General features: G+C 34.0%; 1 protein-coding gene across 1 annotated transcript in view; it reads left to right on the top strand.

The window, feature by feature from the left end:
- The window catches only part of USP34 (ubiquitin specific peptidase 34), a 216,771-nt gene that overhangs the window by 175,830 nt on the left and 13,577 nt on the right, over window positions 1-27,364 (top strand). The window contains exons 55-74 of the mRNA XM_004691429.2: window positions 53-128; window positions 216-263; window positions 348-413; window positions 2,160-2,240; window positions 4,289-4,374; window positions 4,962-5,130; window positions 5,278-5,352; window positions 7,002-7,153; window positions 10,497-10,545; window positions 10,630-10,734; window positions 10,814-10,858; window positions 11,569-11,673; window positions 12,587-12,734; window positions 17,431-18,065; window positions 19,842-19,999; window positions 21,793-21,871; window positions 23,923-24,049; window positions 24,868-24,975; window positions 26,125-26,229; window positions 26,346-26,470. Of these exons, the coding sequence (XP_004691486.1) occupies window positions 53-128; window positions 216-263; window positions 348-413; window positions 2,160-2,240; window positions 4,289-4,374; window positions 4,962-5,130; window positions 5,278-5,352; window positions 7,002-7,153; window positions 10,497-10,545; window positions 10,630-10,734; window positions 10,814-10,858; window positions 11,569-11,673; window positions 12,587-12,734; window positions 17,431-18,065; window positions 19,842-19,999; window positions 21,793-21,871; window positions 23,923-24,049; window positions 24,868-24,975; window positions 26,125-26,229; window positions 26,346-26,470 (2,542 nt within the window). The remainder of the gene's footprint in view (window positions 1-52; window positions 129-215; window positions 264-347; window positions 414-2,159; window positions 2,241-4,288; window positions 4,375-4,961; window positions 5,131-5,277; window positions 5,353-7,001; window positions 7,154-10,496; window positions 10,546-10,629; window positions 10,735-10,813; window positions 10,859-11,568; window positions 11,674-12,586; window positions 12,735-17,430; window positions 18,066-19,841; window positions 20,000-21,792; window positions 21,872-23,922; window positions 24,050-24,867; window positions 24,976-26,124; window positions 26,230-26,345; window positions 26,471-27,364) is intronic.

Raw genomic sequence — 27,364 nt, 5'->3', positions numbered from 1 at the left:
TTAAAGAAATCTTATTCTGTAAGAATTTTGACATAATATTTTTAAATTCTAGGTTTATGTGGCAGTTGTGTAGCTGTATTCCCAGTACATTACCAGATCCTAAGGCTGTGTCCCTAATGACAGCAAAGGTGAGCCTTAGGTCCTTTTTTTAAAATTGACTACTTTAAAATTAAAATGATGAAATAATTTTTATTTGATTTTATTTTGTCTTACAGTTAAGCACTTCCTTTGTTCTTGAGACATTTATTCATTCAAAAGAAAAGGTATGTGTTTCATTTAATGAATTTTTTTTCTTGTGGGTTTTATTATCTTTGCCTTCATTGATATATTTCTTGTTCTTTTTTTAGCCTACAATGCTTCAGTGGATTGAACTGTTGACCAAACAATTTAATAATAGTCAAGCAGCTTGTGAGGTGAGGTGAATAATTTAATAAATGCTAGGTTACTTAAGATAGCATAGCTTAAGAACCACTTTTTGTTTTGTTTTCTTTTATTTTTAAATGCTAGAGCAAAGTCGCTTCATCCATTATAAATCATAGAGAACTCAGTGTATGTTGTTCCTAAAATTATGTGATAACCAAGAAATCTATTATTTATTAAATCTATTCTGCTGATTAAATGATTTTTTTAATTTATATAAATCCTTGAGTTCCCCTTTCCCTGTGTATTTGAAGGAGAAAATTTTTCTTTTCAAAAATTTAAAAGATTACCACAGGTATTTCTTAATTAATTTTGAATATTATCAGAAAGAACTTAAAAAACTTTTATCTCCTCCTCTTCTGAGAAAACATGCATTTCCCAGTTCAGCAGTTCATGTGCAGTTTTATCCCTTCCTCCCTATATTATAATGACACATATCCCTAAGGATAAACTGTTCACTGGTAAAAATGACTTAATCGTAATTCCAATCTTAATATTATTTTTGATTAGCTCTCAGAGTGTGATAATAAGCCTTCCTAGTCATTGAGAGATAGGAGTGTAGTGTGAAATAGAGGATATTTGTGAAATATTTATTTCTTATAATAGGTCATCTGATTTTATGCTTTGTAGCAATGGAATAGGAAAGTCATCATTAACTTCAAACACAAAGGCATACCCTTTTAAAACTTCATAATCAGCACTTAAAAAAACATTCACAAAAGTAGAAATACACAATGAACTCTTAGTAACTATCACCCAATTTCATAAGAGGAAAAGTTCTTTTGTTTTCATCTGTTTGTATCCCTGCATCTTTTTAGAGAAAGATAGGCATAAACATTCAATGTGTCTCTAGTAGAACTTTAAAAAATAAGAATGACTATGATTTCATTCACTCTTACTAGAATTGTGTTTCCTTAACATTATCTATTAACTCATTTTCTGTTCAGTTTTCTCTTAATTTTATGATGAATTTTTTCAGTTCGTTTGCCTTAATATTCAAACAAGGTTGACATTTTTGCTCTTGTCTCTTAAATCTCCTTTCATCTTAAATGTCTACTTTTTTCCCCATTCCTTGTCAATTTTGTGTTTTACTGGTTACAGCTTTCTGGTGTTAAATGTTTCTCTGTTTCCCCTCACAATTTCTTTTAGCTGTGCTTGATACATCCAGAAGGGTTTAGCTTTTTTTTTTTTTTTTGTTACTTTTAGTTATCTTACTGATCTTTTTAGTGTCTGGAACTCCCTTAGTAGTAATGGATGAATAGATAGTACAGTTCAGTAGAAGAGTTAAATAAATATGTGATTAACAGATATGTTGGAACTAGTGGGAAATTGTCTTAGCTTAACATAAAGAAGAGTGTATTTTGCTGTTACCAAGAAAGCACAATTTGTTTTTGTACAGAAAAAAACTGAATCATATTCAGATCATACAATAGCAGGAACAAAAGATTGTATAACAGTCTGTGATCTTTATCAAACCGAAGATGAAAATGGTTTTCTGACTGTGTATGATTAGTGCTACAGGTTGCCATCATGTGGGTCATGAAGTATATAAGGACAGACATGAAATTCTGTAAGGAGGTGATGCTGACTAGGACTCTAAGCACTTCTAGATTTTGGACTTTCTAACAATTGAAAGAACTGTTTTGCTAACAACTTAGAATAATTGAAACATCTACTGAAAGAAAATACCTGTATGGCTTTTTATCCCCTTAAATTTTGGTTGACTTATTTTCTTACAGTGGTTTTTGGATCGTATGGCTGATGATGACTGGTGGCCAATGCAGATATTAATTAAATGCCCTAATCAAATTGTGAGACAGGTAAGAAAAAATTTATTTGAAAAAGGAGTGACTTTCGGGTCCTCCCTGGTGGCAGTCCACAGCCACTGCAACACAAGTTCAATTCCCAGCTAAGGAGGTGGCCCAAATGGCACAGCAGACCTCTCCTGACCTGCCCGTTGCTCCCCTCAGCAGTATTTTAGTAGATCTGCCTGTTCTACTCCCCACTCTTGTCTCTGGTAAACCCTCTCACCCCCATATCTCCGGCCTCTACCCCAGTTCTTTTATGCATAAAGAAATAATCATTTTTTTAAAATTACATGTCACATTATATTCACTTACGATGCAAAATAAAAATTTAATGTGAAATACTTCTCTTTGTAGTTATTGAGACATAATACTTAGACCATAAAATTGTGCATTTTTCCATCTCAGTTGCAATCCCCTTGCGTTTCTCATCACCAAATCACCCATGTGCCATCACCATAACCTTTTAGAAGTTGTGAAATTTAGTGGTTTTTAATATATTCCCAAATTTGTGCTTTTGTCATATAATTTTATAGTATACGGGAAGAAACATTTTTTTGTAGCCACTCCATTATATCCTGTCCCTTTTCTCCAGCCCCTAGATTATTAATCAGTTTATCTCCATGGATTTGCCTCTTCTGACCATATTTCATAGAAATGGAATCATACAGTATGAGGTTTTTGTGAATGTCATCTTTGGTTTAAAATAATTTCAGGGATGGGCCTTCCTTGGTGGCGTAGCAGGTTAAAAAGTACAGCACTAAGAAACTAAAGCTACTTCAGCATGAGTTCGATCCCTGCCCCGAAGGTGATCCACATGGCGTAGCAGATCTCTCCTGACCTGCCTGCTGTTCCCCTCAGCAGTGTACTTCATTGATCTGCCTATTTTGCTCCCCACTCTGTCTCTGGTGAATCCTCTCACTGCCCCTGCACCTCTGGCCTGTACCCCAGTTCTATATGCATAAATAAATAAATTAAAAAAAAATAATTTCAGGGTTTATCCAGTTGTAGCTTACATCTATATTTTATATCTTTTTTTTTTTAATTTATTTATTTATGCATACAGAACTGGGGTACAGGCCAGAGGTGTGGTTGTGCGGATTCACTAGAGACAAAGTTGAAAGTAGGACAGGAGGACTGACTGAAATACTCTGCTAGGGGAGCAGCGGATAGGTCTGCCATGCAATGTGGGTCATCACCTCCCTGGCTGGAGATCAAACTTGCTTCATAATGCTTTGCTTTAACCTATTGCACCACCAGGGAGGCACTGTACTTCCATATCTTTATTGCCAAATGCATTCCATTTAATGGATAAACCACATTTTGCTTATTCATTCAGAAGTTTATGAATATTTAACATGTTTTCATTTGGGGCTATTTTGAATAAGTTTGCATTATACACATGTATGGAAATATGTGTGTGGACTGAAGTTTTACATTTTAAAAAATAAATGTTTAGAAGTAGAATTACTAAGTCATGCAACCACAACACTTCTAGGAACTACCAAACTCAGTGTATGCCGCAGTTTATGAATAGGAGCGTTGGAAAATTCTAACTTTACTACATCTCCTCAACATTCATTATTGTCTTTTTTATGTTAGCCATTCTAGTGAATGTAAAGTAGTATCTTGATACAGTTTCGGTTTACATTTTCCAACCATATTTATCCACATTTAGTTAAGTTTTCATTCTCCTCAGCATTAATTCTCTTGTAACAGCTGTTAATGCTCAGTCTTCTGAAAGAGATGAATGCTAAGTTATATTTTCTCTGTATCTCCACTATTTAAAAGGATTTTATGAAGTTTTGCTTTTAGTAATCTCTGGGTCTGATACCTATAATTTGTAGTTTTTTCCCTTATTCTAAAACCAAATATTTCTCAGCCTAACTTTGTATTATATCTTACACCTATAGTTCACTTTAAGAAAGTTTTATACTGTTCAAAGATAGTCTGTGGACAAAATATATATGGATAGCAAAGAATTTAAATACATAATGATTTTTCAGTGTTTTTGCTTCTTGATACTAATTGGTTCTTTGCTTGTTATATTTTTATTTATGTAGATGTTTCAGCGTTTGTGTATCCATGTGATTCAGAGACTTAGACCTGTGCATGCTCATCTCTATCTACAACCAGGAATGGAAGATGGGTAAGAAATATCTTTCATACATTCTATTTTTAAAGCTTTTTTTTTTTTTTTTAAGATTTATTTATTTGTGCATACAGAACTGGGGTACAGGCCAGAGGCTCGGGGCGGTGAGAGGCTTCACCAGAGACAGAGTGGGGAGCAGAACAGGCAGATCGACGAAGTACACTGCTGAGGGGAGCAGCGGGCGGGTCAGGAGAGGTCTGCCACACCATGTGGTCACCTCCGGGGCAGGCGGGAATTGAACTCATGCGGAAGTGGCTTTTAGCTTCTCAGTGCAGTGCTTTAACCCGCTGCGCCACCAGGGAGGGCCCTATTTTTAAAGCTTTTTAATGACCTGTCTATATTTCTAAAAGCCTACACTGGAATATTTTAAAGTAATTTGTAGTAAAACAAAAAGGGAAAGCTTTTTATTTTAACAACCTTTATAAGTAACTGTGTTTGCATTCACAGTAATTGAGATCCAGCTGTTTATATTGCTATAAACAACATTCATTATTACAAATATGAAAGATAAATTCCACTTTTTAATAACTCCTTTCAGACTCTTCCTGAATTTCATACTTTCTCTTAACATAAATATTTTTCAGTTCGGACGATATGGATGCCTCAGTGGAAGATATTGGTGGTCGTTCATGTGTCACTCGATTTGTGAGAACTTTGTTATTAATTATGGAACATGGTGTAAAACCTCACAGTAAACATCTTACAGAGTATTTTGCCTTCCTTTATGAATTCGCCAAAATGGGTGAAGAAGAGGTGAGACTTTATCTTGTTTTTTTTCTGGCAAAATATATATATAATATATATATGTATGTATGTATGTATGTATACACACACATACAGTATTTCAAACATTTTTATATTTTACATTTTTAAGTCATAATTTTTATTTTTTATTTTTAGAGCCAGTTTTTGCTTTCATTGCAAGCCATATCTACAATGGTACATTTTTACATGGGAACCAAAGGACCTGAAAATGTGAGTACAATTCTGGATCCTATCAGGGATTTTGTGGTCGGTCATGTTTAAAATCTCTTATAGCCTTGATGTTGGATCATCTTAAGAATATCCCAGGATCTAAGTTTGGTAGAAGTTTTATTTGTTTGTTTGTTTATTATTTATTTAGATAGAAAAATTTCACTGGTAAGGCTTTGGAATAAAGCAAAGAAATATGGACAAAATGACCACCACCCTCTTTGGAGTGATATCAATCAGTGTGCTATTTTGGTGAATTTCTTTGTTGTCTGCATTTTTCTAATGTCTCTACTGTTAGGTTTTTCAGAGTTTTCAAAAAATTTAAATAGCTGTTCTATTAATAATGTTGAGGCACTGCGTGAATTTTTGTGTTCTTTATAGTGACCATACTTTAAAGCATGTCTGTTTGAGTTAAGTTCTTTATTAACAATGTATTGATGGATAGAAGAACTGGAGTATAACCAGAGGTTTGGGGGGTAAGAGGATTCGCCAGCGACAGAGTGGAGAGCAGAACAGGTGGATCTACTGAAATACACTGTTAAGGGGAGCAGTGGGTGAGACAGGCAAGGTCTGCTGTGCCATGTGGTTAGCTTCTTGGCTGGGGATGGAATTGCGGCTATCAGTATACTAGTGCTGAGACTTAATTCCTAGCCTACTAGGAAGACCCCCTTGAACTAACTTTTTTTAACAGCCCCAAGATACAAATGCTAATGTTATCTCCATCTTACAGATGACGTACTTAAAGCATAGAGAAGCTAACTTATTTTAGATCACAGTGAGTCGTGCTTTTGCTCCCTGGTCACAGTCCTGAGTTAAATTGTTAACCACTCTACTGTATAATACCTCTTAGAACATGGACTGTTAATTATGTAATTCCATCCTGTTTGTCCATTGGCTTAAACTGCTTTTGTTTGGTTTGTTAGATAATAAAATGTTTCAGTCTCTTGAATTTCAGAGCCTACTTGAATAGGTCTTTGAAATACGTACTTATTTGGGTTATCTGAAAACTATCAACAAGGATTTCTGAGTTAATATAACTGGCATTTTATTATATGCAAAAACTGTTTTATCATACTCACATAAACCTCTTTCCTAATTTATCTTCCATGAAGCTTTCCTATTAGAAATAAATATTAACGGGTATTGCCCTTTAGGTAAGGTTAGTGAAATGTCCAAGTATAGAGAATTATTGTTCTTTACTTTTCTGCCTGTAACGTCTAAAATTGTCATGATTGTTTTTTGAAGGCTTATTTTTATTTACTTATGCAACAAAAACTTGGTTGTAGGCCAGAGGTGTGGGGGATTAGAGGATTCAGCAGAAACAGAGTAGAGAGCAGAACAGGTGGATCTACTGGAATACATTGCTGATAGAAGCAATGGGAGAAACAGGAGAGGTCTGTTCCGCCATGTGGGTCAGCCCCCTGGCCATGGATTGAATTTAGTGCTTCAGTGGCTGGCAATAGCTTGATAGCACTAAGACTTTAACCCCTGTGCCACCAAGAGGCATCTGTCATGACTTTTAAAGATAGAATTAGTCCTTTTTTGATCATGACATGTGCTTACATCACCTAATCTGTGTAATTACAAAAATCAATAAATACATCTTCTTGATAACATGAAAGCCAGTATATTAAAATTTTGTTTTGCTCTAGCCTCAAGTTGAAGTGTTATCAGAGGAAGAAGGGGAAGAAGAGGAGGAGGAAGAAGATATTCTCTCTCTCGCAGAAGAAAAGTACAGGCCAGCTGCCCTTGAAAAGATGATAGCTTTAGTTGCTCTTTTGGTTGAACAGTCTCGCTCAGAAAGGTGAAAAGTCTCAGCATTCAAAATGCTTAACGCATGTTTATTTTCCTTATTCGTAATTGTTTTGCCATTTTTTACTCAGTAGCTTTTGTTATTTCTTTTAAGTAACACCACTTTTTTATCAACTCCTGTGGCCTAAGTATTTCATTCCTTTGTACCAAGACTTTTTGCCTCTGAGTCATGTTAGAAATATACATTGAAGTATTATGAAGTAAAATCAGTAGCAAAATAATATGTGCATTCATCCTTTAACCTAAAACCCCACTCTTGAAAATCTGTCTCCAAAATTCAGTCATATGTACATGCAGTGCATTTATTGAAGGAATGTTTGTAATGTCAAAACACTAGAAATGTCAACCAAGAGGGGAATACTTGAAAAAAATGGAATATCTGCACAATAAACTCTATAGCTAAAAAAGGGAGGCATGGATTGTAGCTTTACAACATGAAGAAACCACTCAGATAATTATTGCTAGGTGAAAAAAGAGAAAATTGTATGCTGCTTTTTAAGAAAGGGTAAAGTAGAGAGAGTGAAGAGGGAGATTTGTGTGTATGATTATACAACCAATCTATTACTCATGGATCTTCTATTTACATTTTTGACCGGTTGCTAAAATTTATCTGTAATCCCAAAATCAGTACGATAGAACTGGTATTGTTATTTATGAACTGCAGACCATGTATGTGCAGACTGGGGAAAAAATTTGAGTTACCCAAGACATTTTCCCATCTGATGTCCAAACATGCTTTTTGGTTCCAATTCGTATGTTGTAAACAAATGTCTTTCACAGTACATGTTTTAACATTTATGTTTTTATTGGTGACCTAGATGTTTAAAATGGTTGTCAAATATGGTAACTAGTGTTTAGTGTTCCTAAGCTCAAGACTTTACAAAAAAAAATACATGTGTTACAAATAAAATAAACTTCATTCAGGGATGAGTATAGTGATGTTAACTGTGAACCCGGTGCTAATGAATCAACTGTATATTAAAGGAGGTACCCTTAAATAGAAACACACATAAAACAAGGTAACACATTGTTTACTTGACAAGTGGTGTTTCCAGAGACTTACAGGAATAAGTTGAAGACTATCACAAACTTAAGAAAAAAGTTGCTTATGATTGGAGGAACAAGAAACAAGCTGGGAGAGAATAGGAATGAAAGCAATACTCTTTTTATATACATTTGTTTTAATAGAGTTAGCTTTGGAATCATGTAAATGTTTTATGTAATTATAAATTAGTAACCTGCTAAATGAGCCTAACTATATATTGAACTGATGGCTTCTGGGGAGAAATGAATTCAGGTGACTTTAAAACAAATTAAGTGTAAATTTCTAGTGTGAAACTCATGAAAGAATTATAAAATTATCCTAAAATATTTTAGTAATCAATATGGCTAGTAGTATAACTGTAATTATTATTCTGAAACTATATTATAAACTAAAGCAAATAAGTAATCATTACTATCATTAGAACCAAGATTTTTTTTTTTTTTAAGATTTATTTATTCATATAGAACTGGGGTACAGGCCAGAGATGCGAAGGGTGAGAGGATTCACCAGAAACAGAGCAGGGAGCAGAACAGGCAGATCGATGAAGTACATTGCTGAGGGGAGCAGCGGGCGGGTCAGGAGAGGACTGCCACGCCATGTGGATCTTCTCCGGGGCAGGCAGAGATCGAACTCATGCAGAAGTGACTTAAGCTTCTTAGTGCTGTGCTTTAACCCGCTGCACCACCAGGGAAGGCCAGAACCAAGATTTTCAACAAAACAAATTGTAGGGCTTTACATAGCTTCTTTACAGCCACATTTGAACTTGGAAATACCAGAGTTCATAATGCATTTTTTATTAATCAAACCAAAAATGCCCATGCCCTCCATTTTCTGAAAACATTCAGAAACCTGATCCAATCCCAAATTAATGTGTGGTTCTAGTGGATGGTATTTTTTAGATAGCCATTTCCAGCTGAAAATAATTAGGTTTCCTTGCAGAAATGGCCAATTCCAGGTCTTGGGCAAGAAATTAATGAAAAGTCTAGACTGTTTTGTCATTTTGGAAAACATGTAAGGGCTATCAAAGTCTGAGGTCATGTTCAAGGTCAGAACTCAATAGTCAACTTAAGGTTTCTACTGTTTATAAATGGGACAACCTCAGGTGGACTAAAACAAATCACAGTTGTTTAAATCCATGAGTTTATAATGATTCTGTAAAAACAAAATTTGCAGCCTTTGGTACATTTTAGGAAACAAAATTGATACATTGTGAAACTTTAAAAGGTAAAATATCAAGCAACTCTTACTCTAGGAATAGCACCTCATCTTCATAAAGGTATTTGAGCTAATAAATGAGCAATGAATGCTGGAATGAGAATATCAACATTTTACATACCAGAAGAAATAATGGGTCTGGAAAATGATCATTGACTGAAAGCATTACAAAATCAGGGAGCTTCCTCTGCTTCCTGATGAAAGTCCATATCACCAGCTACAAACTAATCAATGCTCAAGTCTCTACATCTACCTACTAGTTCACAGGAGACACGGGGATGGAGAAACATATTAAAACACTGTTTAAGGATACACTAAAGTTGGAAAATTTACAGAGTTAATCACCTGTTTCCGTCAACAGATAAGTTGCAAGATTAAAAACAGGAAAATTGTAGTCTGAGAGATTCCAACCAGTTGTAACAAGACTCTTTGAATTCTGATTCAGACAATTTAACTATAATTTTTCTTTTTTTAGGAACTTGAAATTTGTGTACACTGAGTATTGTTAGATAAGGACTTGTTCATTTAATAGTGTGTTCTCTTTTTGAAATTTATTAGAGATACTGTCATATGTGGATTAAGTTGTAAAATATCTAGAACTACTTCAAAATAATCCATATTGAATGAATGGGAAGTACAAATGAAACAAGACAGGGCATGAGTGGTAAATTTGTGGCTGAGTAGTGGGGTACTCTTATGTATGTAATTTTATATCTCAAGTTAAAGAAATAAGCAGTAATTTTAAACTGTAAAGTGAAAATTTATAACACTTCTTAGAAAGTATGTGTTTTTTTGAAGATTTTTATATTTAAAAAAAAATCTCGAAACCACTCTAATGTAATACCAAAATATGAAGTTAACTAAGTGGAAATTAAATTTGGACGCCTATGAACCAGTTCTGGAATTTGGAAAATTTGTCTAAAAGATAATTTAGCAAGCATGTCCAATTAGCTGACAGTTCAAGAGTCATTTTATGGTTGTAACTGAATCTGCAATGTGATGCTTATCATGATGCAAATAAGGTATGAAAGTAGTACAAACAGAAAAATTTATATCCACTAATGTTTTCTTTCAGGCATTTGACATTATCACAGACTGACATGGCAGCATTAACAGGAGGAAAGGTAATATACTTCTTCTATACTAGACAGTTTTATCATCACAGAATAACATAACCATTTTAAAATAAGCAACTTTATTTTTAATAGGGATTTCCCTTCCTGTTTCAACATATTCGTGATGGCATCAATATAAGACAAACATGTAATCTGATTTTCAGCCTATGTCGATACAATAATCGACTTGCAGAACATGTAAGTGCTAAGAAGCTGTCTTAAAGTCTTCTGGTGATTTTTTTTTTTTAATTCTAAAATTTCCATTTTTATGTTTTAGATTGTATCTATGCTTTTTACATCAATAGCAAAATTGACTCCAGAGGTATGTAGACATTTGTTAATTCATGTTTTTAAAACTACAATGACATTTCTTTCATATGATTCTTAATACTCCTGGGGTTAAAAAATGCAAGATTTCCCTATGTTATGATAACCTGTTTTTGAGAGTGTAACTTGAATTGAACGGAATTACCTCTTCATGTCTCTTATCACAAATGTAATTTTCCCAATTGAATATTCCTTTACATACAAGTTCAATGTACTAGGATGCCAGTAACACTAAATTTTGAAGTTGATTGATTTGATACACATTTCCTAAATGTGTATACACATTTCCTACCTGAGCACTTAATACATTTAGAGATAGGTACAAAAAAGAATATAGTACATTTTTTTTTAAATGGAAATGTGGCTCTTTTAATATTATTAATATAAATTATACTTCAGATAAAAGGTTGCTGTAGAAAACTTTTGTCTAATTTTTTTGTAAGCCTGTTAGCTTTATTACCAAGAGTTTTTATTGTATTTTTAGTATTAATGTCTAGAGAAAAGACATGTCTTGTTACATGTGACTCCAGTACAGCTGAACTAGTCCTGCTGCTGATTCTGCTTTTAAGTTCATATGCAGTGTGCTACTGAAGTAGCTCAACTAATGTAACATATCGGATTTAAATGTGATGCATAGAAGAGTTCCCTTGTGTGTCTTTTCAGCTGAAAGAGATGGATTTAAATCTAAATGTATGTATCTTACAGGCAGCCAATCCTTTCTTTAAATTGTTGACTATGCTAATGGAATTTGCTGGTGGGCCTCCAGGAATGCCTCCCTTTGCATCTTACATTCTACAGAGGATATGGGAGGTAAGTACAGTAGCAAATGTGTTGGTACTTACTTATCTAAGTATTTTATCTTTATTATATAACCAGTGCCGTTTTAAATGCTAACGTATTTCTTAGTTACCCCAAAATGATTTTAGTAAATCAAAGGTTAAGGGGAGAAAAAAACTTTAGTCAGAAGGTTTGGGGTAAGACAGAGTTCTTAGTTAATTGTCAAGGTGTTTAGAGACTTTCTCATAGTCATTAACAGACTTCAGCCAATTAGTTTTTACTTCCCTACCCTCAAAAAAGAGTCCATAAAGAGTGTTAAGTCCTAGATTTATAAATTCAGTTGTTTCAGCATTTAACAGACATGGAAGAGGAAAGAAAGCACTACCTGCTATTTCCAGAATTGTTGAGTTCACGAAATTTCTCCTTAGTGAGATTTAGAAAACATACTAGGGCAGGGATGAGCAAACTTTTTCTGTAATGGGCCAAATAGTAGATATTTTAGTCTTTGTGGGCCAAATAGTCTCAATTGAAATCACTCAGTAAGCCAGTTTTCTGATACCTACTCCACATTTCTGTGAGTCCCTTCTCCCATGAAAGAAGTCTCCACAGCATAGCATTGAAGTACTTTTCATTTTCATTTATAGAAACACATTAGGCATGCAATAATAAGAAAAGTAAAAATGAGAAACTTTAAATAAATAAAAGTACTTTTAAATAAATTTATATACTTACCAACATTAAATTTTATCTTGTTAGAAACCTTGATTGAACATTTCCTATTGGAGCGGTAACTTTTAAAATGGGGGAAAAATTTGAGTGGAACTTATTTTAGGCTCTTGTTTTAAAACTGTTTTCTCTTTTAAGCAAATAATAACATATTAAAAGTAAGTAAAGTAACTGCTCATTCATTTGGTATTATATTCTGTTCCTGTTATTTTGTTTGTAGGTGATTGAATACAATCCTTCTCAGTGTCTGGATTGGTTGGCAGTGCAGACACCCCGAAACAAACTGGCACACAGCTGGGTCCTACAGAATATGGAAAACTGGGTGGAGAGGTTTCTTTTGGCTCACAATTACCCTAGAGTGAGGACTTGTAAGTCAAATACTCAGAATTCAACAAACCATTTGTTATTGTTCCAAGTTTTTACTTTTTGTTTTGTTCTTAAGGTCACCACAATAATGCCCATTGTTGTATAGTGCAAAGGCTCTTGGAGATACTCTTAAAAGCCAAAGTTTTGTTAGTATTTAGAAAACTTAAAACAGTGTTTTTGTGTTTTGTTGTTTTTTTTTTTTTTAACACCAAGAAACTCTCCTTTCTTACATGGCACCATCACTGCCATTTTTGTTTCTTCACTTGATAAATCAAGTGACAAAACATTTTTAGATTATGAAGGGAGTAAAGGGTCAGAAATTTATGTCCTTAAAAGAAACTTGAGATGACTGCGTAAACTAGTAGTAATGACATAGAACAAATTGAAAGTAAATATTCACTGAAATTATGGAAACTAAATGATCACCACCTTTATTGTACATATGTCATAAGGGAATAAACAAAGATCTGGGAATAATCAAATCTACAAATACCAAGAAGTTATCTCACACAATAGAAAATCGCTCATAAATATAGTTTGTGTTCTTTTGATAGTATTCAAAGAAACAATCAAGATAATATTTTAAATTTCTTTAGTCACTTAATCATTAAAATCATATTTCCTGGCTATATGCGGAGAGGACCTAGAGTCAGTGACACTCCAGTAACAAATCATATATCACATACACAAATATCTTTCTTTCCACCATTCTCTAATAAAAGGAATAATAGCACTTTGGAAAATTGGCCGATTTCTCCAGCCGTTATATAAGATGAGCCTGGAATATCTTGTACCAGAAAGTAAAGACTGGGGCTATGTCAAAAAACCAACCTGAAAGAGTTCCCAACTGCCAGAGCTGGAGCAATTTGAATTAAAGAAAAAAAATTAGCATGGCATTGGACTGTAACCCAGAGTGTAAGCTTAATATCCATGAGTCCATACTGCTATAAATAAGTCCATAACTGGTTAAATAAGAGACATACCCCATACAGAACTCCAAGTAATTTATATATATATATTATAATACATAGTGTGTGTGTGTCTGTGTCTGTGTCTGTCTGTCTGTCTGTGTGTGTGAGTACGCACATATATCTTTTTTCCCTCCTTCCCCCCAGTAAGTCAGAACTTTCCTTCTTGGGTGTGAGCTTAATGACTTTATTTCAAAGAGCAGTAGATAGGGGTCTAAGAAAGTAACTTCAAGTAAAACATTTGACAAGCATTTACTCAACCAGTGGTTAGGTTAATATAATTGCTAAGATTTTAGTGTGCACCCTGTGTATTATGTGGTTCAGAGGACACTTTACCTGTGTGATCTTCTCCAGAAACTCTTACTTCTTTCTACTATGCTCTAATAAAAGGAAAAATGGTTGGAGAAATGGTTGATTCAAGGACTAGGACTGGGAATATATAAGATGAGCCTGGAATATCTTGTAATACCAGAAATAAAGAACTAAGAACTGAGTCTAACCGTAATAGACATGAGACAAACTCAACTTGAGGGACATTATAGAAAAATAACTGAGTCTAGTACTTTGAGAAACTGTTACAAGCATAAGGGGAGATTAAGGAGTCATGACAACTAAATGCCATGCATCACAGAGGGATTAGAATTTAAAGAACATCAGGGCAGAATATTGAAATATAGTGTGTAATTTACTTAATAGCATTGTGTTGGTGTTGGTTTCTTTGTCACAGTAAATGTATCGATATTATGGTTAATATATGTTAACAATAGGGGAATGAGATGGGAGTGGTATATAAAATAACTCTGTGTTTTGCCTGCTAAAACATGAAAGGCTTGGGGGGTGGGGTGGGGAATACCTTTCATTGATGGATAGATGTGAGTTATATCTATCCATGTGAGAATAATGCCTACTCAAAGGCTTGTTTTTCCTGCCTTTAGTTAACCCCCACATAATGGGATATTTGTAAGAGCTGATTGATGTAGTGGTTAACATATGTGTCCTGACTTCTACCCATGAAACGAAGAAAAAATTATACTAAACCAAAATAAAAGTGTTTTTTTAATGACTAATGTTTATGACAGTGCTGAGGAAGTGACATTCTTATGTTACGGTGACATTGTAAGTTAACATACCCTTATTTAAGGCATGTCAGCAATAGATAAAAAGAGCCTTAAGAGTGTTTTGTCCTTTTTAAGTCAATAATACGATTTCAGTCATTCCAGTATATGATGCTTAATGGCATTAGTTTTAATTGTGAAAAAATAGAGCCTGGATGTTCAACTAGGAAATAAATTATTATTTACTTAATGCATCATTTAAAAATTAAAAGTGAGGACTGAAGTAATATACAAAATTGCCTTTGATGTACTATAACTTGAAAAAGGTGGCCCCAAGGTAGTTGAAATAAGTAAATATAACTTGTAAAGTAAGAAAGTAACATGTATAGAAGAAAACTTACAGAGAAATAATTCTAAATCCTACAGAATAATTTTAAAGACTAACTGAGATGTTTAGTCTAGAGAAAAGATGTAGAGATGTGATACATGTCTTAAACTACAGATTTTTTGTCATTAATTTATTAAGAAAAATTTTTGAGCATTCCCAGCCTCTGAAAAACACCAAGCCAAAATAGAAATACTCCATTTTTGCATAATGGTGGAAACCTATAATCAAAGAGTTGTCAGTATAAAAGGAAGTAGATTTGTCATATGTCCTCTCTATATAAAACTAAACCAAAGGAACCTCTTAGTTGGAGCAAGATCATCTGTTCTTCCATTTTGATCTTCCTAATTTAAAAGTTATTTTCTCCCTAGCAGAACTAATTTTTTATTTAAAAGCATAAATAGCTTTCATAAAAATAAGTGGTTGGGGGCCTTCCCTGGTGGCGCAGCGGGTTAAAGCACAGCACTAAGAAGCTAAAGCCACTTCAGCATGAATTCAGTCCCTGCCCCGGAGGTGACCCACATGGCGTGGCAGGCCTCTCCTGACCCACCCACTGCTCCCCTCAGCAGTGTACTTCCTCAGTCTGCCTGTTCTGCTCCCCACTCTGTCTCTTGTGAATCCTCTCATTGTCCTTGCATCTCTGGCCTATACCCCAGTTCTGTATGCAAAAATAAATAAATCATTAAAAAATATATTAAGAGGTTGGGTATGTGATAAAGCAAGATGTTCATCTTGGAATTTAAGTGGGAGGCTCATGGGCCTTTAATGAAACTTAAGTATTTTTTTTAATCAAAAATTATTTTTCACAATTACAGTTACATGTAAAACTGGATCAGAACCACACTTATATGCCAAGTCATTTGAAATGTATAAAATTTGATGGGCTCTCCCTGGTGGCACAGTGGGTTAAAGTGCAGCGCTACGAGCTAGCCACAGCCACTTCAGCAGAGAGTTCAATCCCCAGCCAGAGAGTTGACCCACATGGTGCAACAGACCTCTCCTGTCTGGTCACTGCTCCTTTCAGCAGTGCACTTCATCATTCTGCCTGTTCTGCTCCCCACTCTGTCTCTGATGAATCCTCTCACCACTCCTGCACCTCTGGCCTTTACCCCAGTTCTATATGCATAAATAAATACATTAAAAAAATTTTAAAGCATATAAAATTGAACCTAACTATAAACAGACTAACCAAAATAATATTTAGATAAAGAAATATGTAGAAATGGAGTAGTATGCACATAAAATTTAATTTTAAGTAAATCTTTAATATAGATTACAGTTAATTTTGAAAACATTTATTTCTATTGGCAGTGCAATTGAAATTATCAAACAGCAGACAGAATTAATTGATTGGAAGGGTTTAAATTAAGGAGTTAAATATGTCCTTTAATTTTAGAGACCTTGAGGAGGCTCTATTGAAAGGCACTAGGATCATTTGCTAACAGTCTAGGATTGAACTCCAGCTCTATCGCTAAAGGATCATCATGAGGATTAAAAAAGACAACATGTATAAAATACCTAGCTCACTATATCTTATTCATAGTAACTTCTTTTACAGGTGGACTCAAGTAATGGGTCATTAGCCTCTCAGAATAATACCATAGACTTAATATTTTTTTAAGTATGTTGAAGGAGGTATTCTTGATGAACAAGATTAATCTAGGAGACTTTCAAATATTTTCCATACTGTTCTGTAATTGGGGTGTGTGTGTGTGTGTGTGTGTTACAAAGGAATTTTGATAGAAGTTCTCATTCTGTCATTATAATTTAATGTAAATGCATTTTACTATTGTCTGTAAATTATTATAAAATAATTTACCATTAGTTTGTAAACTATAAAAAAAATACTAAGACCCTAAAACATTAAAGGATTTGTCAGAGATCTGTAAGTAGTCTTCTGGCTCAAGTGCTGTGTTTTTCCGATAAAGCCATACTATTTCTGAGAAGAAATGAAATGAAAAACAGGTGGGAAAATTCTTCATTTGGGGAAGCTAATCAAAATAGGTTTAAAAATTTTTTCGGCTAATGTTATTGTTGTTGCCACTTTAAAAATGTGATGAGAGAATGGAAGGCAGTGTGTGTTTTCATCATAACTTGGGTATTGCTGTGGGTCCAGTGGTAGAGCAGAAAGACATTAAAAGACGTGTTCATGTCCCTTAAATTTTATTTATTTTAACTGATAAAGGGAAGTTAAACTAAGAAAACTAAGAGTGGCTTTGTGTTTAATGACTGCTCTTCAGTCTCTTTTATATCTTGTAAGGATCTGACAGTTTTGTTTTACATTTTATAGCTGCAGCTTATCTTCTGGTGTCCCTTATACCAAGCAATTCATTCCGCCAGATGTTCCGGTCAACAAGGTCTTTGCACATCCCAACCCGTGACCTTCCACTCAGTCCAGACACAACAGTAGTCCTACATCAGGTCTACAACGTGCTCCTTGGTTTGCTCTCAAGAGCCAAACTTTATGTTGATGCTGCTGTTCATGGCACTACAAAGCTAGTGCCCTATTTTAGCTTTATGACTTACTGTTTAATTTCCAAAACTGAGAAGCTGATGTTTTCCACATATTTCATGGATTTGTGGAACCTTTTCCAGCCTAAACTTTCTGAGCCAGCAATAGCTACAAATCACAATAAACAGGCTTTGCTTTCATTTTGGTACAATGTGTGTGCTGACTGTCCAGAGAATATCCGCCTTATTGTTCAGAACCCAGTGGTAACCAAGAACATTGCCTTCAATTACATCCTTGCTGACCATGATGATCAGGATGTGGTGCTTTTTAACCGTGGGATGCTGCCTGCCTACTACGGCATTCTGAGGCTCTGCTGTGAACAGTCTCCTGCATTCACTCGACAATTGGCTTCTCACCAGAACATCCAGTGGGCCTTTAAGAATCTTACACCACATGCCAGCCAGTACCCTGGAGTGAGTAAAATTGTAACTCTTCTGGTTGTAGCCTCCATTTGATTGGAAATGCCTGTTTTTTCTCCTTGCAGAAAATGGAAGCAAAATACAAAATATAGTCTGACCTGAGCTATTCTTTCTTAAGCACTTAACATATATTTACTTCTTGAAGATAGGTATATATTGCCATTTGTTGTAAAAATAAGAACATGGATAATTTTTTATTTTTTTATCGTTAGTAAAACTTACCTAATTTAATACATAATTTTTTTGAAGTCTTCTGTAATGAAAAAGGCTTTGTGGTACAGCTTTAGGGAAGTATTTACTACTAGATATTTTCAAGATCTATATGCTACATTAAACTCTAGGTAATACTTTCTTAGCTCTAGAATTTTTTTTTCCATACTACATTCAAATGAATAATATAGTTAGGAATTTGTCAGTACAAGAAAATTCAGTATAAATCTGATCCCGTTTTCTTTGTGGACTATTTGTGTGTTTCATATTAAAAATTTACCCCTTCATATAAGGCTGACCTCCTTCAATGATAATAATACATTTCACTGTTGCTTCCTACTGTCTTATGTAAACTCAGCATTACACCAAAATGGTATAAATCTTCAAAGGGGATTGGAAGAAGAGTACAACAAAGTCTTTCAAGCTGTTGTCAACTAGTGGTCACAATCTGCTCATTTGCTAAGCTGTTTGCTATATGGAAGATTGTGGAAGTGGATTAGAACCTTTTGCAGGACACTAAGCATTTAAGTTCAATCAAATGAATATAATAAAGAGTTTTTTAAAGTCTTGGTATCCTGGTATTTTAAGTAGTGGCGTTCTTGAATTATATACTGTACTTCTTACTACAGTTGAAAAAAAATACGTTAACTGTCCTTTGGATATAATTGATTGAATTGTTTAGACTTTCTCCCTAGAAAGATTAATTTCTAGTCAGGAAAGTTAGAATACCTATAATAAAGGAAGGTGACTGTTTAATACCAAATGGTTCAAAACAAAGGTAGTGGAAACCCAAAAGGAAAAGAATGAGTCTGACATTGAAGAAGTCAAGACAATCTTTACTGTTTTTCAATAGTTTGTCTCTGTCACATCCACATAAATAGCATTAGATTAGTTGCTAAACAAGATGTCCTTTATTGCTAAACCTTTCACAAGTGCTGAGTGGCTTGTAACATTTACAGAATTTATCATCTTTTCAGATTTTCTTGAAAATGGTGCTTAAATCTGTTTTACCATGGAAAAATATGAGGTCGGGGTTTCAGTTCATTGATAAATGTGTGTTAGAAGAGCAGCCCTTTCATAATGTACCCAAAAGTAAATGAATTTAAAAAGTAATATTTTTACTAAAAGTTTAGTTTCCACATTTTACCCATCAATCTAGAAAGATAAGACCATGTTTTATAAGAAATAATACTAATTTAGGTATGTAAAATCTTTGTAACACAGTAATGATTTATTTGTTATTGAATAACTGGAAGCATTGTTGTAGTATGTCACCAGGCATACATTGTGAACTTAATGAAACAAGTGCTTTAAACATAGTAAGACTAAGTGATTTGTATTTACTTGTAGTTTTTAATCTTCCTCTATCTTTTTAAGATTATTTTTTTTTGAACATTCTATGAAAATCTTTAAATGTAATTAATTCATCTAAATATAAATGGTAGTAGAATGCTGCATACTTGGACAATTTTAAAGGCTAACTAATGAGCATAATATCAGAAATGAGAAGTAGATATGTAGGGTCAAAATACCACCATAATGTTTATTTACCCTTTTTAGGCAGTGGAAGAACTGTTTAATCTTATGCAGCTGTTTATAGCTCAGAGACCAGATATGAGAGAAGAAGAATTAGAAGATATTAAACAGTTTAAGAAAACAACCATAAGTTGTTACTTACGTTGCTTAGATGGCCGTTCCTGCTGGACTACTTTAATAAGGTAAAGGATTTTTTTCTGTTCAGTTTGTTTTCCAAGTGATGAGAGGTTGGGGACTACCTTCCCTTTGACAGTAAAAGAGGAATAATTTAAATGATTCATAACTGAAAACATACCAGTTATTAAAAGTTTTGGAGGAAGCATGCATTTAGTCATCTTGGAGGAAAAGTATGTTTTGGGAGTTAATGAGCTACGTGTGAACAGTTCTATTCAGGTTTGATTTTGGATTGTTTCTTCATCAGAATCTTAGAAAAAATCTTAATGTACAATTTCCCATTTAAAGCTTAAAGTTAAGCTTAGATACTGCTCTTTAGCAAGGCATTTTACTTTTGCTTAGATAGTTCAGTTGAGCTCTCTAGAAATAGCTCTCTCCCATTTTTGATGAGTATTATTGTAAATAAGCTTCTTTCTCCTTAGTTTTTCTTGTCTTTATAAATTCACCAAAAATAATGGAACTTGATCTTTATAACTTGTTCAGAACTATAGAAGTTAATAAATGGCTTTACCACAAACTATATACTTAGAACTCATGAACTAAGGTTCAGGTTAATTTCTTAACATGCTTATTATATTTTACATCTAACACTTGGAGGTGATGTCCTTTATTATGTACACTCTTTTTTTTTTTGGCAGTACTTTCTTGAACATTGTTATAAAATCTTGTGCTAATCAACACCAAAGAGGTTATTTCACATTATCTTCAGAAAACTTCCCAAAAATGAATCTTTAATAGTACACAAAATGAAATTAACCATGCATTTCCAGGACTTTTTTTTTTTTAAGGTTTATTTATTTATTCCTACAGAACTGGGGTACAGGCCAGAGATGCGGAGGGTGAGAGAATTCACCAGGGACAGAGTGGGGAACAGAACAGGCAGATCGACGAAGTACACTGCTGAGGGGAGCAATGGGTGGGTCAGGAGAGGTCTGCCATGTGGATCTCCTCTGTGGGTGTGGATTGAACTCATGCAGAAGTGGCTTAAGCTTCTTAGTGCTGTGCTTTAACCCACTGCGCCACCAGCCACCAGGGAAGGCCGCATTTCCAGGACTTTAAAGAAAGTCTTTAAAAATGTTGGCATTAATTTTGAACACATTATTTTCGTAAGATTTACATCCTAAAATAAGTGTTTTTAAAAAGATTTGTTTTTTTTATTAATTTTGAAGTAGTTCTTCAAAATTTTTTGAAGAAAAAAATAGAATTTCCGATTATAGTGTGCAGCAGTTTTTAGTACTCTTAGCTAAAATCTGTTAATAAGAGTATACAGCTACTTTTGATGGCTATTACACAAATTATTTTCAACTCCAATATGTATATTTGTTTTAAGATTTTTAATTTAAGCATACAAGAGCTGGGGTGTAGGCCAGCAGTGGGTGGGGGTGGGAGGGGGGTGTGGTAAGAGGATTCACCAGAGACAGAATGGGGAGCAGAACAAATTAACCTACTTAAATACACTGTTGAGAGGAGACCAGGAGAGGTCTTGTTGCAGGATGTGGGTTAGCTCCCTGACTGGGGATCAAAGTAATGGTACAGTGGCTGTGCAGTGGATAGTGAAAGCTTGTTATAGTTGAGACTTAACCCCTCTACCACCAGAGGCCCCTATGAGTAGCTTTTCTCTTAGAGGGTTTCTTATTTAGTATATTGTCATTGCTAAGAAATAGACATAATAATAGTATCTTTTATAGGTGGGAAAGTAGAGAGCCTAAATGACAATCGACTTCTCTGTATTTTTTATCATATACATTTAAGTGTTTTCTTTTTTGAACTGGAATTCTCAAACAGGACTTTATTCTTCTAGTGCCTTCAGAATACTATTGGAATCTGATGAAGACAGACTTCTTGTTATATTTAATCGAGGGCTGATACTGATGACTGAGGTATACTATAGCTTTACCTTTTTTTACTACTCTGATCAAGACTTCTGTTGATGGATGTTTAGAATTTACAATAAACTATTTTTCATTTGGCTCAATTTTTATTACAGATCAGTAAATAATGCATTTTTATTCCTAAAATAATTAGGTTTAATTTTTAGAGTGCTGGCTTCTTTTCCATAGTAATCTCAGATGCTTACTCTCATTTTGTTTTTAGAGCAATTACTTGAGATAGATTAGTTATTTGTAGGAACAGAAGTTTGAAATTCATGTGCTTCAAATAAGGACAAAAATTTCTCAGAAGCTCCTTTACTTAATAGTTAACAAAAACTGAAATTAGAATCATCAGAAGGAACCAATGAGACTATTACAGTTAGTTAAAATCAACCATGCATTCTTTCCATGACTCTGAAACATCTATAACCGTTAGATAATGTTAAGACCATGAACGCAAAATTACATTGTACCCTTGAGTTTAATGATAAAAATAAGACATAAGAGTATATGTAGCTTAGAGTACTGTGAAAATTAAGAGGTGATGGCATAATTTTTTCAGTTAATGGTGTTAACTAGTTAGGATAGAATGTGTTTGAAAATTCAGAAATACAGAGATAAATGGGAACATTTAGATAAATGACTTAATCAGCACAGCATCTAGAAACAACTGGCTATATTTAAGAAATGCCAAAATAATTCTGGTTGGCTAAAATAAAAAGTATGTGGATTGTAGTAGTGAGAATTTCTTTTATGCATCACCTATTTGAGTGTCTACTTTGTGCCAGACATTGTGGTAGCATTGGGAATACAGCACAGAACAAGGCAGACATAGTTCCTGTTCTCTCAGCTCTCAGGTTCAATGCCACACAAATACACTGTTCAGATTATGTACTGCCACAGCTTTTGAACTTTGAAACTTGAACTTTGAAATATAAATAGTCCATAGGTTATAGGGAACTGATTTGAGAAGGCAAGAAAAGATGGTTTAATATAAAATGAAATAGGAAAATGCCTAATTAAAAGAATTAGGAGACTTAACATGTCAGTATGGTTAAAAGGTTTTAATTCCTAGCTTTTGGCGCTCTTATATGTCTTTCAGACTTAAACATTTTAAATATGACTGGCCATTTCACTGTTGTTTTTCTTCAGAGGCTCAAGAAAAATCAGTTACAGCAATTACTTTAGTAAATTTAATCCCCAGTCTTACTGTTGGTTTCATCTTCCTTTATAATCTCTGAGGCCTGTAAAGTTTTAGAACAAACAGCACCACACTATTAGCTGTCCCCCAATCCTGATTAAATTAAAACCCTTTTAAGCTAAAATGTATATGCAAAATGCCAGACTTCCAAAGGTGAGGTCTGTTTATATATTTAAAAACAACTATTTAAAAGGAATTTTACTTTTTTTAAGTTTAAAAAAAATTAGAAAAGCAGAAATCATTGTAGGCTAATTTGAACAGTTTATATAAGAAATGACTTGAAAATTCTGATTTCCAAGAAGTATATGCCAGTAAGTGATATTTGGTTCTTCTTGTCCTCCAACTTCAGGTTGGAGTTGAGCAAAAATAGGACTTACAGTGTTCTTCATATCATTCTTGGGCTTCAGGAAGGGGTTGGATACCTCTGAGTAAGAAAAACAAGTTACTGGAAAAATAGTGCCTGTTAGCTCTGGAGGCTTTTCAGTGGTCATTGGAACAGCCTGCTTCTGAGTGAGATCTTTCAATTAGCAACGTATCCCAAAGAAAGGGTAACTATTCTAGCTATGGTTAATGAATAGAACAAGAAAAGCTGACCAGTGGCATTTGATGTACCTCCTCTGGCAAATACTTAAGAGTTTTCATCCTTTCTGTCAATGTATTTCAAAATTACTATCTCTGGGATAGAAAAGAGGGTAAGACACAACGCTTGCTCTCAAAGTCAAATTTTGACTTTTGATAGAAAGCAAATACATTTGGTTTATGTGCATATGCATGCCTGTAGGTTGCATGAAACATCTGTTTTTATGAGTCAATAAAGTAAAAATGAAATTGTTTTCCTTTTCTTTTTTATCACTTGTAGTCTTTCAACACCCTGCACATGATGTATCATGAAGCCACAGCTTGCCATGTGACTGGAGACTTAGTAGAACTTCTGTCCATATTCCTTTCAGTTTTGAAGTCTGCACGCCCGTATCTTCAGAGAAAAGGTTTGGGCCATTCTTGCTTCTCATTTTTATTAGGTCAGCTGTTAAAGAACAAATTAGGGCTTTCAAACCCCACGCTTTATAGAGAACTTACCTTTATCTCTAGTTTATGTGTAGTTGATGAGGCTGATGCTAGGAAACCATAGAACATTTGTATATTTTCTTTATACCTGTATGAAAAATAGGCAAACAAGCAATCATTGTCAAGATTTCTGATGACTAGAAAACATTTCCAAACACAGTAACAACTAGTACCATACTGGGTGCTTATATGACTTAGATAATTTTTAGTTTTCAAGAAAAAGCTATAAGATGTAATCTCTCTTGTGTCCCTGTAAGGTAGTATTAACTCTGAACTTTCATATAAGTTCCCACAAAATGGGACACAGCTAACATTTAAAGACATGTTTTAAAAATCTAGCCATCTCATGAGAGAATCACTTATTTAGCTTTTATAAGAAATGTTTGATTTTGGGCCCTCCCTGGTGGCACAACTGGTTATAGCAAGACTGCAAAGCTATCAGCAGTCAGCACTCAACACAAGTTCGATTGCCATCCAGGGAGGTGACCCATAAGGCCTCTCCTGACCTGATCCCCTCAGCAGTGTATTTCACTTGATCTGTCTGTTCTTCTCCCCACTTTGTCAGGTGAATCCTCTCACTGACCCTGCACCTCTGGTCTCTACCCCAGTTCTGTATGCATAAATAAATTTTTTTTATATGTTTGATTTCTTAGTGTTAGCATTTTCTAGTTTACAATAGGAAAACTGTGATTTTTTTTAATGGCATATTTATATATTTATATATGCTTTTTATTTGCAGATGTGAAGCAAGCATTAATCCAGTGGCAAGAGCGAATTGAGTTTGCCCACAAACTATTAACTCTTCTTAATTCCTATAGCCCTCCAGAACTTAGAAATGCCTGTATAGGTAAGTTACTTGGAAAATATACCTGTGCAAAAATCTAGTGGAAGAACATGTTTGTGGTGATTTTTTTTTTTTTTTTTTTTTTTTGGTAAGATGTGATGATGGTCTGAAGAATTTGAAAGACCTTCGTACTACTTATGTGTAACTTACACTGACCAACAGGTCCTAAGAAAATTGAGTTCTGTTTCTTAACCTGCACTAAGGCACTAACATCACTATTTTTATGTACCCTTTGACCTTAGATAATATCTAGATTTCTTGGTGCTTTGAAATCTTCTGATCTTGTGTAAGTAAGGTGATCATGCAAATGTTTATAAAATAGAACTGACATGAGAAAAGGTTGCAGTGATTTATTTCACTGTGAAACCTTTTTGCATAAGATACATCTTCATATCTGTTCTTAAGACTCCTAATATTTTATTTTTTTATTGATTGTATGTATGTTTAATAAAATGTCTTTTCCCTGTTAACCCCCATACCTCGTTTTAAACTGACATTGAATATTTACTTTAGGAGCTTTTTAAGGTTTAGAGACAACGATTATATTTGCAATTTCTCAGAATGACATGAATAACACCTAGCTATCATGTATAAGCAATCATTGGCCTGATGCGCTGTGGAGTTACTGGCCTAGCCTTCTCCATTGAGAGTGGAGGGGCACGTAGCAATAACCTGATTGACAGAAACTCTGCCAATAGCTTATCATCTTGAGCTGACCTTCTGTGTGATTAGAAGATGAGAATCAATCTAACTAGCATATGACATTAAAAGTAAATCCCTCAAATCCAAAGAACCTGAACCTTAAAATTTCTTTCTAAACTACTGTGCTTGAGTTAATGAAGATAGTACATGAAATATTTCCCTAAGTGTTCTCCGTGATGTTTTTCCTAGATAAGTAAAATATTTTTTAAAAAGGTTTAAATATAAATGTTACTTTCTAAATGATGGAGCTGCCATGGGTAGTAACTGCTAATCTAAATTTGGAGGTCAGACAGCATTTCTTCCAGGTCAGGAACTAAGTTTTAGACTAATTCAAACTTTTCAGCTTCCACACTGCAGCCTATTTATTTCCCCAGTAGTATTTGTGAGTTTGGAATCAGCAGTTGGAAATGCTCCAATTTTTTAATGCCCAAATTGTGTTTTTACTTTCAGATGTCCTCAAGGAACTTGTGCTTTTAAGTCCTCATGATTTTCTTCATACTCTGGTTCCATTTCTACAGCACAACCATTGTACTTACCATCACAGTAATATACCAAGTATGTATTCATCTAGCACACTACTTGAATATGGTTGGCATTTAATCTTTCTGCACACTGAAACATGGAGATTTATTTTTTCCATTTATTCTTATTGTACACTTTTAATGTCTTAGTGTCTCTTGGACCTTATTTTCCTTGTCGAGAAAATATCAAGCTAATAGGAGGGAAAAGCAATATTCGGCCTCCGCGCCCTGAACTCAATATGTGCCTCTTGCCCACAATGGTGGAAACCAGTAAGGTATGTTGGGGTGCCAGGAAAATCATGTTTCTATAGTACACAGTAACTTAAAATTTCCCCTCTGGCAGTTATATTCATTTAAATGACCATTTTGTGGATCCTAAGAAGATTAGATTCATTTGGACTTTTTCCTTTTAGTGCTCTGAAATGTTGATTGGATATTTGCAAAATCAACAATAAGCACAAGTAGTAAGTTTTTTTCCCTCAAAAAATAGCCTGCTAGAAAACCTTAGTTTTTGTCACTAGGCTAAATTATAACTGGGTTATATATCTAAACTTGAAAGTCAAGTTAGGTACTTACTACTGTTTAAATGTTGCCATATAATCAATGACTTCTTTTACTGCCCTTTATTTATATTCCTTTGACATAAGCTTAATATCATTGATTGATAGGATTCTTATTTGAAATATGATTCTTGACCTCTAACACTTACTCTAAAATAATGCTAATTATAAATTATAGAGAGAAGGTACATTGATACACAGGGTAATTTATGTTTCAACAATTTTTCCCCATGATCTTTTCTGAACCCTACTTCATTCACATTCTTCCTTGCCCATTATCTTTGGATTTTAAATATACTTAAGTCTTTATAAGACAAAATATTAAAATAATTTTTATCATACTAACCATACAGAAATAACTTGGAATCTATCTCAAAAATCAAATTTTAATTAATTCTTCTTGATGCTATGTCTGCAGAGCTAAAGTGTCAGATTTTAAAATTCTACAGTAATTTTATTTTATTAAAGTATATAGAAATAATGGGTAATTTTAATTGATAGCACACTGAACATAAACTTGTGACAATTTTAAGATTTTAATAACATTACTAGAAACTTGGAATTTAAAACTAGGTTCTTATACAATTTAAATATTTAATCAGCTTTTTA

Source organism: Condylura cristata, unplaced genomic scaffold, assembly GCF_000260355.1.
Source record: "Condylura cristata isolate star-nosed mole 26May11 unplaced genomic scaffold, ConCri1.0 scaffold00031, whole genome shotgun sequence".
NCBI lineage: Eukaryota > Metazoa > Chordata > Mammalia > Eulipotyphla > Talpidae > Condylura > Condylura cristata.
Note: the sequence above shows the minus strand (reverse complement) of the source record. Positions and strands in the feature narration are given on the sequence as shown.